The sequence below is a fragment of the Microchirus variegatus genome (assembly GCF_963457635.1).
Source record: "Microchirus variegatus genome assembly, chromosome: 10".
NCBI classification, from domain to species: domain Eukaryota; kingdom Metazoa; phylum Chordata; class Actinopteri; order Pleuronectiformes; family Soleidae; genus Microchirus; species Microchirus variegatus.
This window is the reverse complement of record NC_139811.1, coordinates 12,862,884-12,880,600: the sequence shown is the minus strand read 5'-3', so window position 1 is coordinate 12,880,600 and position 17,717 is coordinate 12,862,884. Positions and strand designations below refer to the sequence as shown.

General features: G+C 41.3%; 1 protein-coding gene across 1 annotated transcript in view; it reads left to right on the top strand.

Moving 5' to 3' along the window:
* Positions 1 to 17,717, top strand: part of LOC310933623 (voltage-dependent T-type calcium channel subunit alpha-1I-like) — a gene marked incomplete at both ends in the record, with an annotated part of 102,205 nt that overhangs the window by 22,529 nt on the left and 61,959 nt on the right. The window contains 2 exons of the mRNA XM_083897150.1: positions 9,777 to 9,888; positions 14,850 to 14,983. Of these exons, the coding sequence (XP_083753276.1) occupies positions 9,777 to 9,888; positions 14,850 to 14,983 (246 nt within the window). The remainder of the gene's footprint in view (positions 1 to 9,776; positions 9,889 to 14,849; positions 14,984 to 17,717) is intronic.

The window sequence follows — 17,717 nt, the reverse complement described above, 5'->3', positions numbered from 1 at the left end:
TTTTGTATTATTTGTTTTACACAGTAATAGAAAAATCACAAGCAATGGATTTTTTTGACTTTATACTTGAATAAGAAGTGTAAGATGATAATTTTTTGCTTTGAGACCTGTTTTACAGCTCGACGATGTAAAATTACACCTTCGAGAAGGTTTTAAAGAGTGCCAGCGTTGTTGGTGAGTTGTCGGCTTTGGGAGTTTTGTATTTACTTTCTTATTACCATTGGTAATTACCTAGTAACACTTTTGTGTTTCCGTGAATTTACCAGGTAAATACCTGCTAATTAGGGGACTGTAAAAGAAAGTGTTACTGAAAATTGATAGTCAGTCTAAAACTATGGAGAGGCAGCAGTGTGCTAGACAAAGGATGCTGTGAAGGAGGACACAAAGACACAGAAGAGGACTCGAGGGAGAGGACAAGATGGAGTCCGCTGTGGTGACCCCTAAAGAAGAAGAAGAAGATGACTAAAGACTTTAATCTTTGTAGCACAATGTGCAAGAGGAGCCCACAAGCAGCCAAAGAGTCAGACAAATAAAAGACACTCTGATCAATTTTCCCACAAGGTATTAGGAAATGAAGTGGGATAAAAAGGGATGAGAGCATGAGTGAGGTAAGAGGTGAGATTCCTGGCAGTCTGCCTCACTACTTTGTCACGGCGTGGGGACACAGAGCGAGAGAGTGACGGGGGGAGAGAGAGAAGCAAGGGCACGGTGCAGCAGTCACAGAGTCCAAACTGAAGCACGACGGGTGCCAAGGAAAGTGAACATTCAGACTCCCTCTGAATCGGCTTGAACCTGGCCGTCACTCAGTCGCGCTGATGGCTCCTTCCTCCAGCAGCTGGGACCTTTCTGGCCGTGTCACACAATCATCGCAACTATTTCTTTATTTCTTGGAGACGACACATCCGAATTGATGAGACGATGGTTGTAGTGGATATGTGTGAGATGTTGTAGTGAAGGAAGGGATGTTGCAATGGTTTACTAGGTCTACACATAAGTGTAAGTAAGTGTAAGTGTGTGTGTTTGTGTGTAACATGTGACCCATCATGGTTTGTTGTCCGTGGGAAGAGAGACAGGCACCGGCTTCAGTATAGTGAGAAATAGAATGTCATTTTGATTCACTCTCAATGAGATGGATCCTGAGGGTTTTCTCAAGAACACACACACACACACACATTCTTATACAGCGTTCCTTGTGAAGACACTTATCAGGGCGAGAGGACACTCGGCACGCAATTTTGAAGATTCCTATTTCCCCATATACATTCGTACTTCATTTAATGCACACCCACACACGAGTTTACGTGCACACATGTACATGAAGGTGCTTCGCTGGTTAGATAATAAACAGGGAGGGAGATGATGTTGATACTTTTGTCGTGTCGGGGTTTACAGCAGAGAGAGAGATGCTAGAAAAACTACCGTGGACGTTGCTCATCGTGTTGTCGTTTGATATAGGCTGCACGCAATGTGTGTGGAGAGAAGGGGTGGATAAATCAGCCGTTAGTGTGTGTGTGTGTGTGTGTGAAAGAGAGAGTGGTTGGCCAGTGAGCTGAATGATATGTTGTGTATTTATTGTATTGGGGTAAAAAAAAAACATGTTTTTTTGTGCTGATTCTGTCGCCATGCACTCATCAGTGTATGGGAAACTCTAGAAATGTTGCAGTCTCGAGCTCTGCTTATAGATATAATGCATTCCCCAGCCTCTTACCCTCACCTTAGCCTAGCCCTGTCCCAGAGTGCCTGTGCCCTGATATCCCTCTGCACAATGCTGCACTTTAACTTAATCTAAACCCCAACCCTAAAAAAACCCCTCAAAAAGCCCTTTTAATGTTGTGAAAACCAGCCAAAATGTCCTCACGTAGAGAGGTTTGAATCAAAATGTGTACATTTTGTTCTCATAGACGTTATATAGGCTACACACACACACACACACACACATGAAGGCACTAAGGAGTGGAAAAGCCTCATTGTAATTTCTCAATCTCATTCATCCATGAGTCATCCTGTTTTTAAAACACACACACACACACTTAATTATTAACGTGAATATGAAGCCAAATTGTTGTCATGCAGCCAACTTGATGTGATGGTCTTTTCTGCCCCGGTCCACGTGGAGCTGTCTTTATTACACGTGACGGAACATAAATTCGTTTCCGCATCACTTGAGACTGCAGGAACATCAAACGGCTATTTTTAATATTAACATTAAATCTATGTTGCCACTGTGCGTCTGGGGAACTGGAGCTAACGAGGCACGTGTCACTTAGACGTTTATACCGGCACAGTAGGCTTCATGTTGTGTTTTTGTGGGTGTCGCGCTCGTAGTCGTTTTGCTTAGTATATGCTATGTGTTTATGACAAGCACCAAAAGTGGCACAAAGCGAAGATCCTTAAATATTTAAATGTAGACAGACAGCTTGATATGCTTGGAAAAAGTATGAAAAGGATTGCGAGTGTTTAACTAAATCTGCATTGACACACAGAGAGACAGGCATACAAATAGTTGTGATGCAGAAAAGAGGAGATGAAAAGCGATAGAGAGAGAGAAAGGATGCTAAGAAGAGCAGACATGCAGGAGGAGGAGGAGAAGAAAATGTGATGCTGGTGAGAGAAAAAGGCAGATGCATCCCCTGGAATTAGTCTCCACTTAGGTCCTTTAACATAACATTTGAATCTAAACATCCTGCAGGTGATTTAACTTTAAAAGAACAGTCAAATTAAAGGTTGAAGCTTTATAACAGCATGCTTCATTTCCTTTTTTCCCCTCAAAGCATCAGTGGTGTCAGACTCGGTTAGCGCCCTCTTAGCATGATTAGAGGAAAGCATGACCAGCTATCAGCTGGCACTCTGGAATCAGCTGGGTGTGAGTCAGCCACCTGCTGCGTAATCTCCCCCCGGGAAGGAAAGGGTTTTGGGGTCAGTATGACAAAATAAAATGAAGCAAAACTGACCCCGACTCACTTCACGTGTCAGTACAGATGCTGCTGATATTATTAGCTTTAAAGGCCCCATAATATACCCTATTTCTCCAAGTTAACCTAGCTCCCTTGTGTCCTAATGAACATGTCTGACATGCTTCGGTCAAAATAAGGATGAAGCACCACAGCAGTTCAATCACCCTGCCAAAACAGGCCTGTTCAGAACGCTCGGTTTAGTAATATCTCTTTAGGTCCACCTTAATAAAAAAAAAAGTAAAACGAAACTCAAGGGACAGGAAATGACATCAGCCACAGCTCCGCGTGACAACAATTCCAGGAATTAAGTGACGTCCCAGTGAGCGCGGAAATCAACATCGCGTGTTTTATCTCCTGTACTTAGACTGAGGAGGACCACAAAAACACGACTGAGTCATCTTTTTTCACACTTTGCCGACTGATAGGGCCTCCAGAGTCCCAAATATAAGGATTTAAATGATTAAAAAGTTGATTTTAAAGTTTCTAAGGTGATGAGGCATAGTGAGGAAAGTTGTGTCTATTCACCCGAGATTGCTCTGAAGACATTGCAAACCTGTTTGTTTACGGCCAAGTTCAACAACATGTCTTCTTCCATGCTTTTTTTTTTTTTTTGTTATTATGTGTTAATTTATTTTCCTTCTTTTTCTCAGATAGTCTGCTTCACTCAGTCTTTGTCTGTCAGGCTCATACTGTGCCTCTGTTCTGGGCTTTTTAAACCTCAGGCAGGTTTAGTTTAGATCTATTGGAGTACACACTAACACACACACAACCTCATTCATGCACATACAATACATTTACACACACGGGTCTTTGATCGATTTTCCATTGCCTGTCGAGTTATAACGTGTCCCAAAGTGTTTGTGCTGGGTTTTTTGCTTGGAGGGAGAAACTGTCCATTGTTTGCTCTGTCCCACCTGAGAAAGATTGAAAGGCTGGGAGGAAGCAGAGAGAGAGAGAGAGAGAGATAGAGGGAAGAAAAAAAGGGAAAGCAAGTGGCACACAGGGAATTTAAATGAAGGACGAAAAACTTGGAGACGTGAAAGAAATCACACAAAATAAAATCCACTCTAACCCAAAGAGGTTTAGTCACTTATTCAAAAAGAGAATGTGGCCTTGGTTAGATGAAGAAGGAAAGAGCAGACTGCGTTGTGACATTATTTCTTCCCCATTTCACGATGTTACCCTAGAGAGCGGTGCTAAAGCGGAGAGGAGACGGCAGCAAGGAGAGACACAGATTAATGGAGAGTATATGATGCGTTTGTGAGTGTCTGTATGTGGGTGAACGTACGTGTGTCTATATGTATGATATACATGTCTGATTTCAGGAGAGAGAGGGAATGAAAAAGTGAGTAATGAACCACATTATCCCTGGAAAAGAACAAAACAGTGGATATATTGTGCATTATGGCTGTGTATGAGGTGATGCAATCCCCATACAGGGGTGATGATATGCTATCATGTTGGGATACTATAAGCAAGGCAACACATTGTGATGTGTGTGTATGCAAATAACTCACAATTATTTGCATTTTGATAGTCAAAGGTTGTAGGGTACGCTGTCACAGTGCAGATCGTTGATTAGTGGACAAAGAACAGAAATAATAATAATTATTATTATTATTGCAGTATAAAAGAATACAATGCCAGCAAACCTTGGTGGCTCATATTGTATTTGAAAACGTTCAAAAACGAGCCGAGCACTCTTTGTTTAGTGTGCTTGTAAACCAGGGTTGCTACAAATACTACTAATGTGTTCCTACACTGTTGTATCTCATCATTTCACATAAATATTTAAAAGTTACCCGGTGCCGCGGCAAACTCCTCCACGGACACAAAAAACAGGTTGGCTGGAAAATTACTTCTTATCTTCATTCTCGGTGATCGATTGCACCCCGGAGAAGTTGCAGCTGCACGACCAGCTCACTGATGTGCTGCGCGCCGCTATGAATGAATGAATGAATGCAATTTTTCTAATGTGAATTTATTGCCGTACAGTGAACAAAATTAGCCCAAAGGTGCCGAGCCAAATATTCACACTTTGTTGACCGTACTGATGATTGCAAATGCTCTTTGAATTGAAAATAGTCTGAAATAGATTAATACGTTTGTTTGTTTGTTTGTTTTATTCAGATTTGTCGTCAAACCAAACCATGGAGTTGTGTTGAGAGGGTTGTTATTTTCATTTGTCTGTTTTCCTCCAAATGAGAGCATAATTTATAAAACTGACATCATGGTCTATTGAATACAACCAGAGTGTGGTATTTGAGTCCATTCACCCCTCAGGAAAATGTTTACTGATGTTATAAATCAAGTGCGACGTATAGGCTCATTTTTCCCTTCGACGTCCATTCGTACTTCTTATTGCATCTGGCAGACTGGCCCCCAGGTAGCAATTCTATATATTGTTACCTATTGGTTGGCCACATTTAGTGAACCAGAAGATTACATCCATTTTATAGTATATGGTCTATGGCGGGCCCACGGTTGGTGTAGTGGTTAGTGCTCTCGCCTTTGCAGCAAGAAGACTCGGGTTCCTGGGTTTCTGCAAGGAGTTTGCATGTTCTCCCCTGTGTTTGCGTGGGTTTTCTCCGGGTCCTCCGGCTTCCTCCCACAGTCAAAAAAACATGCAATATGGGGATTAGGTAAATTGGTCACTCTAAATTGACCGTAGGTGTGAGAATGTGAGTGAATGGTTGAGACCATAGCCCTGCGATGGACTGGCGAACTGTCCAGGGTGTACCCCGCCAATCGCCCAGTGTCATCTGAGTAAACCCTGCGGTGGAGGACAAATCGGTAGATAATGGAACTATTAATGGTAGTGATTAATTCATAAATCATCTTTAAAACACTGTGGGTTAATGCGACATGGAAAAGTATGGAATTTAATTTGAGTAATTTCCACGTCTGGATTAGTATGGAAAAGGGGAAAAAAGTATGGAAAAATGTTAGTGTTGTTTCCAGACTATTATAACTAATCAAGCTGGCTGTAGAATGGTGTCACGTTGCCATGGTTACTGTTACTCACTGCGATTCTCATTTATTTATACTTTTCCATATGTGTCGTCGAGCCAGCCACCTATTGTGTCATGCTAGTTTTCCGATGGCTCGCTTCATGAAAAATGAGTGAAGGATTTTAAAACCATTTATTTACATAATGAGCATCTAACAATTGGATTTCAGATGTTTTATATTGACCGAAAAATCCTCTGAGAAGTAAGGAAAAGTATGGAATTTTGATATGGAAAATGTGTAGGAACTCTGTGTAATGCTGCTGACAATCACCCATATGCCCATGCTTATTACCTCTGGAACATTATATTCATAGACACCATCAACTCACCTCCCACTTGAGCTCCACAGGAGTCACAACAGCCTCACACCCGGTGCTGAAGCTAACAGGCAGGGATGAACTCTGACTGGATGGATACAGCGGAGTGTAGAGAATTATATACCACTGGAAAAATGTGCTGCTTTAAAACGATCCGTCAAGTAGATTTACACACCTCGACATAGCGGTTGTAGCATTAGCCTGAATGTAAATTCTCACTCTACTCTCAAGAACTGTCGAGAGTTACGGGGTCCACAGTGGTACGTAGGTCACATGATACACAGGTATGAGTTGCATTTGCACTACTACTAACGGGCCAGGATTTCCATAGAACCTCGATACAAATACATGCCAACACTGTTCTTTTACAGAACTTGTACTCGAGTGTCAGTCATTTTCTTTAGAAAAGTAGTTAAATACAAAACGTGTGCACTTATTTTGCAGGAAACTGATCTGGAGGGTCTGGCAACCCATGCTACGACATTATGAGTGTAGTTTTTTGTGCGATGGGGTTTAGAGTGGGCTGAAGAAAGTGTAACTTTCGAGGCTTAACCCTCGGTTTTAACCCTTTAACACCTAAGCCTCAAAATGTAGGGACTTTTTTTTGCTTATTTTAACCATAAAAGGCCATAAAATGTAATTTTTTCTAGAATATCTTTCAATATCTGGCAGTTATTTAGAATATACTGGTGTATTAAAGGTGCCATATGTAAGAATGTGGCCAAAAACGGTTACTACATTCAAATTCAAAACACCAAGGTTTTTTAGGTTTCGTTTTCTGACGTAACTGGCAATCTGTGGTTTGCTGCGGCAGCTGAGACTCTACTGACTGCAATGATTGGTAGACGGTGGTAGGTGGAGCCACATGCCAAAACATGATTTCAAAACATAAACATGATTTGCAGTCTGCAAAATATTTTTTTTATGCAAATATTTTGGCTGTACTGTTGTTGTTGGTGAATTCAGTTTGTTATATGAACATTATTCCTGAGTCTCTGTGACAAATATGGAGGATTTTACAGCCAGTTGCTTTAGATTTATTACATAATGCACCTTTAACAATTTAAAACTCTGTAGTTGTACAAGAACACCAGCTTATGCGTGTTAAATATGAAACACGTTGGCTTTGACGTGAAACTTCTCAGCTTTTAGAAACCATTGGATTTTTTTCCGATAGCACAAACCATCACGGAACTGCGTTGTCATCTGCGATACGCTCAGTGTTAAAGGGTTAAACCCCCTGGACCCACATCTTCGGCGAGTTTAGAGGACAATGAGTCCACAGGAAATGAACAAACAAACACAAATATGGCAGCCTGACTCTACCATTGCTCCCGCCGCTAAGTGAAAGTTTCAGTCAAGTCAGCCGATATTACTATTACAGCTTGAGCTTCTGTGTGTATTGAATATTTTTTGTCTGTGAATGAAGAGCAGCGCATTCCTACGCTCATTACTACTTTTTGCCGATGTTCATGGTGTTTTACCTCGACGAGTCTCTAGCAAGCATTAGCTTGTTGACAGTATACTTACTACAGTAGACCGCAGTACACCACTGAGAGCACTGCTTCATGCGCTGTCAAACTTTCAAACGGATTTCATATTTCCAGAGTGAAAGACGGGTGAGGAAAGAGACGACAGGTGAATGAAAAACACAGGCTGCAAGAGCCGAGACGGAAACACCTCCTTTGGGAGAAATGGAAGAAAGCATTCAAGATTTAAAGAAATAGGGGTGGAAAAGGGAGGACAGGAACAGGCAACCTGGTGAATTAAACTATTCTACATCAAAATGAGGTAAAGAATTGAACCTCATTTAATGAGACAAAGGCTAAATCCCATTTCACCCCTTGCCCTTGTAGAGATAAACATGTAGGGTGAATCGTGAGCGCTAACTAGCCCTTCAAACTGAGATTTTTCAGGAGCAACAGTCAAGTGGACGGCTAGAGGGTTTTCTGAGATTAAAGGGATACTTCACCGATTTGAATGTGGCTTTGTATTGCTAGAATAGCAGTAGAATTTTTTTAGAAAATGTGCTTCCCTCCCTCAGTTTTTCACTGAGTTGTAAAAAAATCTGTTTTTCCATTTTCAAAATTTGCCCTACTGTGCTGCAAAACGTGTCATTTGACTCACAGTAGGGCACATTTGGATAAGGGAAAACAGATTTTTTTTACAAGTCAGGGAAGAACTGAGGGAGGGAAGCACATTTTCTAAAAAATACTACTGATATTCTAGCAATACAAAGCCACATTCAAATCGGTGAAGTATCCCTTTAACCAAATCCAAAGGAAACTAATGTTAGCATCGTACTGTACAGCTAGCGAACCAATGCTAGCTGTCCAGTATGACGCTAACATGTCGTGGATGCCTTGCAGCTAGCTACAGTAGCCACAACAAAAGTTGTTTGCGGTCTCCTGTACACATCATAAACTTGTATTCCCAGATACCAAAGACGTTTTCTGTCACGTCTCTGGAATATCATAATATAATATGTAGATTTTATTTCCAAGGGGGAAAAACGGGATTGGGCCTAAAACTGTGATTTAAAGCTGTACTGTGTAACATTTAAATATCAATTGTCTGTTGCGTTCAAAAATATTGTCAAATGAATTCACACAATGCTGATTAAGCCTATAAGCCCCGTAGTACGCTCAGTGTTTTTCAGTATAAAAGTTTTTTGTCTCCATATCTCTGACAACACTCCCGTGCTGCACACAGAGTGGCACTTTTTTTTTTTTTACGTCACAACTCCAGGCGATGTGGAAGAAGCACACAGCACGATTAAAGGGAGACGGCTTCAATCGCTGAGAATTTGCCACGGGAAGTTTCCCAAGTTGATTCTACTGCTAAAAATAAACTTGGGTGTTTAGCAGAGCTTCACGATCATATTTTTATCACACAAAAAAAAAGGAAACATTTTGGCTTCTTACAAAGGTGATATTGAAAATCAGTTCTCCCTGAACAGGTGCCTGCATGTGCAAATCACGGCCGCTGCTGTTTCTTTCACCACACAGCTCCAGTTTAGTTTCCTTAGATGAGTAAAAACACAGATATACAACATTCCAAAGTACTGCGGAATCGCACATCAGCAGACGGCACCATGTCTCTCCCACTGTGTGAGCGTGTGTTTGAGCTCACAAACTGTTTTGGTAATTACTCAGAAATCCACAGGGGGCGATAGAAGGTTTTATATCACTTAAAAACACTGCAGTATGTTACTGATTTAATACGAGGAGATGTGAGCGCGTAAGTACATTACATCCTCGTATTTCATCTCCAAGTCAGAATGATTTATGCCATATCAGTGAGTGTTTTTTATTTTGATTGTGATTGATTAGAGTGTGTCAGCCCACGAGTTATAGCGAGCGAATGAGGTCACATAGGTCTGACCGCTCTTCATCCTGCCACTGCAGCCTTATTTGAAACATAAGCACTGTTTTCATGACTGTGTATTTTCTTCCAAAGCCGCACTTGCTCCTTAACCCCACTCCTGTTAATACATGGTTCGAGAGGATTAGCATCATGGTGATCCTGCTCAACTGTGTGACACTCGGCATGTACCAGCCTTGTGAGAACATCGACTGCACCTCGGACCGCTGCCAGATTCTGCAGGTAAGGCAGACACCGTGGGAGTGTGCTGCAGCATCAGCATGTCAGCGTAATGATGAAAAGAAATGACAAAACAGTGAAAAATATATATATATATATATATATATATATATATATATATATATATATATATATATATATATATATATATATATATATATATATATATATATATATATATATATATATATATATATTTTATTTTTTTTGACATAAACTCACCGCACTTCTTTTCACTGCGATGCAGACACACTGCAGCTGCGATATTTCCCTCTTCGATGATTGTCCCCCGTTCTCTGAAAAGGGAATTTATGTTTAGTTTGTTCCATGTACACTGCAAAAAGTGGTTTGATTTTCAAAAAAACGGAAAATAAGCCTTGTTTCTGGGAAATTGTTCTTATTTTTTCTGCACTAGAAACTGTTCCTGTTTTTGCTTTGTGTGTTCACTACTCTTGTCTATATGTGTTAAACTATAACTAACTTTAACCCTTTAATGCTGTTTGTTGTTCCAGGTGCAAATCTTCGCAGTTTAGTGACAAGTATTGTAATTAAACAGAACATCTTCCTCTCTCTGATCAAACACCAGCTATGGCAATGACATTTTGCCATTAGCTATTTTAGTCCATGCTTATGTCACTGTTACACTCTTTCATCACTCTCTTGTCTAATAAGCATGAGGCACAATGTGTGTATATATATATACTTTAATGTATTTGCATTGAGTACAAAGTACAACTTTGAACAGTTGCTCTGGTTTTTGTCCAATTTTTTGGTTTTAAATATTCTAGCCAAGCAAAATTTGCTCCAAACAAGACCATTTTAATTTAATTATGGCTTATTCCTAATTGGGCTGTTTTGGCAGTGTCGTCTTGTGGAGTCGCATGAGAGTTTATAAACTCATGATGGAAAATACACCTGACACGTGATGGCTGCTGAAATCGTCGTTACCTTTTTCAATGGGTTTTGTGCACAGCTGCCATTTTGACATGTTTATTGCAGAGAAACCACAGATGTTACTGATCAAATTAACAATGGCTCTCTGCAGCGCGTGTAAGTCAGGGCAGCGTTACTGTGAACCAGCATGAAACCTGAAACTCTGGAAGCTTGATGGTGCTCAGCCATCATTCCTCATTCCTCGGTGTTGTATGCAAACTCAGCCAAAGTAGACTATATGGCCCCGTCCTATTTCTCCCCCTTCAAATTTCCACTTGGTTTGGAGTCCCCTCAACCGTAAATTCCCCTCGTTGAGGGAAGTGGCTTCCCTATGGAATTGGGACACCACTATATGCAAATTAGCGTAGTGAATGTAATCAACGTGCTAACCTACCTCACATGTTCTACCGGTGGAGCGTGCTACCATTTTCATTCAGGAAAAATGCCGGCGTCATGTAGCACATGATGGGCATACTCTCTTGAAGCTCTCTGCAAGTAGCCACTAGCTAGCTAGTTAGCTACTTAGCTAGGTGCTTTTATAAATTGTCAGTTATTTTCTGACATTAGTGTTCAACGGTCCTTTGGATGTATATCAAACCAACATATTCCAACACATTTCGACATTGTAACATGCTTATTTGCGAGAAAATATACTTGCAACGAAATTGTTCCTCTGCAGATGTGGCCGCCATCTTTGTTGAAAAAAAAACAGTCGGCTCGCTGAATTCGCAAAGCATCATGGGTAATGTTATCTTCTACTTCAGTTTTAAGCCCGCATCAGAGCTCACTACATTTTGAGGGTTGATTATGAGGGCAAAATCGCACTCCCCCTACACGAGAACGCACAACATTTAGGGTTAGGGCAAATATTTTAGGTTAGGGGAGGTATTGGGACGGGGCCTTTATATTGTCATTGTTTTCTAAATTATTGAGGTTCATGTGCTTACCTTTTTTGTTTCACTGTGATCATCAGTAACAATGGGTCTTATTAAGAAGTCAGCAGGCTGATGTTTGAATACAGATTATTGTACTGCCTTGTGTTTTCATTTGCCAATTGGCTAATTTTTCCCTTTTGTGTCCGTTTGTAATCCTTGTCGGGGCCAGTGTTGCTGACTTGGTGATTTGCCAACTGGCCTCTGTGTGCACCTCTACGATTGTAATTGCTTTTCACTCAGCAAATTTGGCAGACTCCATTTCAGGTGTGACAAGACCAAGCTAATTCTGCCTCATGTTTTTTTTTGTTGGTGATTTAATGTCTGTTGACACTGAAAATCTGTCTACAGTAAAAATGCATTGCAGAGTTTATATGCTGTTTCAATGTTTGCACTGCCATATCGTGCCTTCAGCTCACTATGGTAGATTGTAATATCAGTGATTCCTAAAGTCTGAGACTGCTGGCCAAATGATCTAATTTGCATTTGGTTCAAATTTGATACTATTTTTATTTAAATGACAGTCAGCAAGTTGAATCAGAAACGGAATATTTGAATATTTGATAAAAGGGGTAGTAATGTCAGAATATCATCTTTTATGAAATATCTGTTGCTTTAATGGCACTCAAACTGACATCGACTCCACAAGTATGCTCAAAATGCATGATATCAGTGAATGATATGACGTTAATGTTTTTTTTTAAAAAGCACACATCGTGAAACTGTGCTGCAGTTTGAATCTCTCTCCTCTCAGAAACTCCTTCAGACCTCAGTATTCCCCGTTAACATGTTTTTCTGTCAGTGTGATTCACTGGAGAGAATTGCTGCAGCCGTCTGTCACTGCCATGTATCTTAAACTTGAAATTGAAAGTGTTTGCCACGTCTCTCTACCTGGTTTAGAACTCGTTTGGTCAATGACGTTGTACATTCACTGCAGTTTTAAAACTGCAGCACACATCGTCCCAATTAACCCTCTGTCTTCCTCTTCCTCCCCGTGGTCTTCCTCTACTCCTTACACACATATTCTCTGTCCCTTCCTCCATCCTTTGTCTCTCTAATAAGCTCATTGTCTCCCCAGGTGGTGTGAGGGTCCTGCTCTTGTGGTTGCTAATGGTAACAGCAGGGATTTTGCTGACTGGGCTTAGATTGTTAGAGTGGCCCTCGGATGCTCCTCTGGACCTCTGTGAAGTAAAGTATCCTCGTCTCACTTTCCTTCGAGGAAAAGCCTCACAATAATTGTCAAAAATGCCCTTTGGATAAGTTCAGATAAGTGTTTGTTGGGGTTAAATTGGGTTCTGATCTGCTGCACCTTTGGTTGGAACCTAAAAATGCTTTTGAAACAAACAGAGTTTAACAAACTCAGCCACAAGCTGGAGGTACAGTGATTTGTCTTGTCAGTCTCAAGGAGACAAGGAGCCCACATGCATTACTTTATTTTAAATGGCGCCATCACAGTCCTGATAACCTACTTTGCCACATCCTCTCCTCCTGCCAAATAAGTGGCGCAGCCAGTGACAGCATATGAAGTAGTTTCCAGCTCGGCTCCTATTTCAAATCACGGAAAACTGCCCACCTCAAGACAGCCTCAACCTCCTTTACAAATCAAGTTGCAGATGAAACCTGATGGGTTGACTGAAGAGGAAACTGGCAGCTGTGACAAATGACGGCGATGAATTCATTCCCCATTCACTCGACGCGGCGAGCAACAGGGATCTGTCTGGTGCAGCCAATGTCAGATTACATGTGAAGCATGCAGGCTGCATTATTTATCAAGACATCATTTAAACACGCTGCCGGCTCTGTGTGATGTGTGTGTGTGTGTGTGTGTGAGAATGAGCAGGGGTTGGATTCATGTCACCTTCAGATGCATTACATCGCAAACCAGGTTCACGCCAGAGGAAAAAGGTGCAGTTAAAGATTCATCTAAATAACAAATAACACTCATGGTGTGAGAGAGGAAATAGCTGTTGACATCTTCTACTTTAACAAAACACAATCACCGGTGCCACTTGTACCGCTGCAACATAAGAAATACACACCATTACTACACATTTATCTCCTTGAATGTGATTGTCCACGGCTGGAAAGCGTTTTCCTGTCATTGCTAATCTGTGCGTTTCTCCAGTAGGTTGAGTGTGTTGTTGCATTCCGAGTGTAAGTTAATGAATCCACTACCAGCAGCTGGTATATGAAGATTATTGAAAAGCACTCGCGATGGGTCGACGTTCTCGCATTTTCTTATTAGCTCAACCCGGCATGTATGTAACGTTGATTTGAAATTGCTTGTGGGAATAGTATAGAAATATCCTGGGTCAAAAAACCCTGCCTCTTGCCCTGTGTCAGCTGGGATTGGATGACAGATTATAATTTCCGGGGGAATTTGGAAATCTCCATGTCAACTCAGGTTGTATCGTATGTGGTTGGAATTATGCATCAAGACAGACAGCGAAACACAGTTGTACAACCTTGGGCAAAGCGCTTGTAAATAGTTTCCTGAAAACATAACGGAGGGGTTTAGTCATCTGAACATAATGACGTAAGCAGGTCTTGGCAGAGACATGGGATCATCCGTCTCACTTTTGTTATTTGTTTTTTTGAGGTTTGACCTTGATGGTAATTTTACCTTGTTTAAGTTGTCATATCACTATGTTAACAGCAACACTGAATCTGACAATAACCACAGAGCTCTTCTGTATCCTTCTGTTAGTGTGCGTCGCCTCCAAGGACAGTTGGACAGAATGTATCAAATTTTAATCGTGACGGCCGGTGTCACACTTGGCGAGTGTACTGTATTTTAATTGTGGAAGACGGCACATGAGTCTGTGTGCTTTGGGCCACATTGTTTCACTGTCTCTCATCGTCTTCTGCTTTCCTAAAGCTTTACTGTTAACAACTAATTAATCATTGTTTGTTTTTTTTTAATATTCCAGACAGTTTTGTTCTCACCAGAGACGACCAGACACTGACCACATCCTGAGCCAAATAACTTCATGGTCACACATGAGACGTCTGGCTCAAGCAAAAAAATATGTCAAACGCGTATTCTGTCGTCTTGGGCTTTACTTTCCCTCAACTTTATTTCCCTCCCTCCTCTCCAAGGCTTTCGACGCGTTCATCTACATCTTCTTCGCGCTGGAGATGGTCATAAAGATGGTGGCTCTCGGGATCTTTGGGCGTCGCTGTTACCTGGGAGACACCTGGAACCGACTGGACTTCTTCATTGTCATGACTGGGTAAGGCAACTCTATCAATATTGGTGTTAATTATTCATGCAGTGGAGTTTGTATGTGATGTGAGGAAAGAGCTGTCACAGCCTTTATTGTTGAAATCAAGGCAAAAGAAAAAAAAAAAAAAGACTCAATATCTTGTTTTTTGCTGTCATAAAATGAAAGAAGTTTGTAAAATTTCTTTGAAAAAAAAGAAAACATCGGAACGTGCTCTGTACTGAAGGGTTAGGAAGCAGCCCATTGAACTCGCAGTCTGACATTAATACCCTCAACCACTTCAACTCCTGCTAAAATCATATGCATTTGTATGTCAGTTTTCTAAGCTCTTAAGCTTAATAAAGCTGTCAGATGCTGTAAATGCAGAGATTCGCTCATGCCAGACGTTTTCCCATTTACCTTTTGTAAGTCTGGTCGTGACTGACGATGCAGGTTGATCACCAAACCGTCTAATCATGTCAGTCCACATGACTTCCTGTTAACATCCTGGGACAAACGTCCTTGTCTGTAGGAACACAAAGACTGAAACTCAAGATCTAGAGCTATGCTTTTCGTGCACGATGACAAATATACTGCTATTTTCTATAAACCTTTCAATATTAATAAACGCTAGAGTTGTACTTGACACTTTAATCCATCCACTGAAGTAACTGACATTACTAATGTGGTGAAATTGTTTGGCAGAGGCATTAAAGGAGAGGGAGTAAGGGATTAAAGGTGCCATATGTAAGAATGTGGCCAAAAACGGTTACTACATTCAAATTCAACGTTTCTGACGTTACTGTAAATCCGTGGTTGCTCGGCAGCTGAGACTCTACTGACTGCAATGATTAGTAGACGGCGGTAGGTGGCGCCACATGCCAAAACATGATTTCTAAACAAAAACATGATTTGATATGAACATTATTCCTGGATTATTCCCAGGAAATATCCATCACATGTGCTGCTGCTGCTGCTGCTGCTGCTGCTGTTGCTGCTGCTGCTGCTGCTGCTGCACTCAATGGATGCATGTGCACAAAACTAAACAAAAGCAAACACACCTGCTGAAGCACCTGCTGTGAACAAAGTGAAACGAGAGGCTCAGACATGGGTGATAAAACCAGTGTGTGTGTGTGTGTGTGTCTGGAGAGAGGCTGGTGTATTAGCAGACAAAGGAAGGTAGAGCCAACAGACTTACCAGGGCAGGTGGAAGGACATTAATCTTCATTTGAGCAGAATCTGTTTATACCCAGTGGATGCCCATGATTTGTGTGTGTGTGTGTGTGTGTGTGTGTGTGTCATGGACCTACACACACACACACACACACACACACACACACACACACACACACACACACACACACACACACACACACACACACAGAGATCACAGTCTCTCAGTTTACGCATTCTGAGTTTATTTGATCCGTGTAAGTGTGCCTATGTCTGTTTTGTAGGCTTTTACGTGAACACCTTGGTCCTCATAGCATCCATTAGATTAGCGTCTGGGCTAATTGCAGAGAGCAATGCCAGCCTCACCAGGCACTGCAGACTCTCCGTATTTGTTACCCATGGACACTCTCTGACCCTCTTCTGCCCTCCATCCCTCCCTCTCTCTCTCTTCCTTTTTCACATGCTAGGATGAACAGGCTCAGATGCTTTTGCTGAATTAACCCTACCTGACACATTAGAGTCTGGTTTATTTTACATCCTGTATATTTTATTGATTATTCTAGCATAATCGAGTGCACTGAGGAGGATTGTTCTTCCCTATCTTGTCTGCTATGTGCAGAAATAGAGGAAAAAACAATCATAGCATGTCTCATCGTGTGTTAGGAGAGATTCTTGATCCAGGGATAAAGCATGATAGTCTGTCTCGTTTCATATGTACCGTAATAAATGATGAAAGACTCCTTCTAAGCAAGTATACGGAGGAGTTGTATTTCTCAATTATCTTTTTTTGATGTAAAGAAACGGAAAGCTTGATACGGTTTGCGGAAGCGTTTAACCTGGATTGGATAAGACGGCACTGCAGTGGTAGTTTATCACAACATAAAAGGGCACAACTTCTGTGTTTCTTCTATTATTTACACCTTTATTTTATCTTTGTTTTTTTTCCTTATCCAGAATGTCAACTTTAACGAAGATGTGAAAGTTACATCTCTTCATTAATTCTGTCATGTTCAAAATGCCCTGAGGTCTACCCGTGCTACACACACACACACACACACAAAGATAAATGCATGAATGAGATAAAGGTGAGTCACATGCAAAAAATGTGAAAAACACAAAAACAATGCCAGCAGCTGCTCACTAATTACCCGTCCAAACACAGCATCCTGACTGATTGTGTTGAGTGTGCATGCGTGTCTTTCGACCCACATATGCAGGATTCGCTTGTGATTCTGTGTTTCTTTCTATTTGGGCGCTTTTTACTATGTCATCTATCTCAGCATTTATCACTCAGCCTCACCAAGAAAGGAACATGTAGATTTTAATTGCTTCAAAAGTCCCCGGGCACTTTTTTTTCTGTCTTCTGTTCAGTTCTGCAGTCTTCATCAAGTCATTACAACTCAGACAGATACTATTATGTTGGAGGTAGCTTGTAATAACACCCTGACACTCGGCTGGGAAAGAAACGCCTGGCCCCAAAACAACTGTTATGAACTTCTCCACACTGTGACATTCATCAAGCTGCTGTGTGGCATTTCTCCACGGGGACAGGAAAAATTGGTCCGAAAATGAGCTTTACTGTAAGAACAGC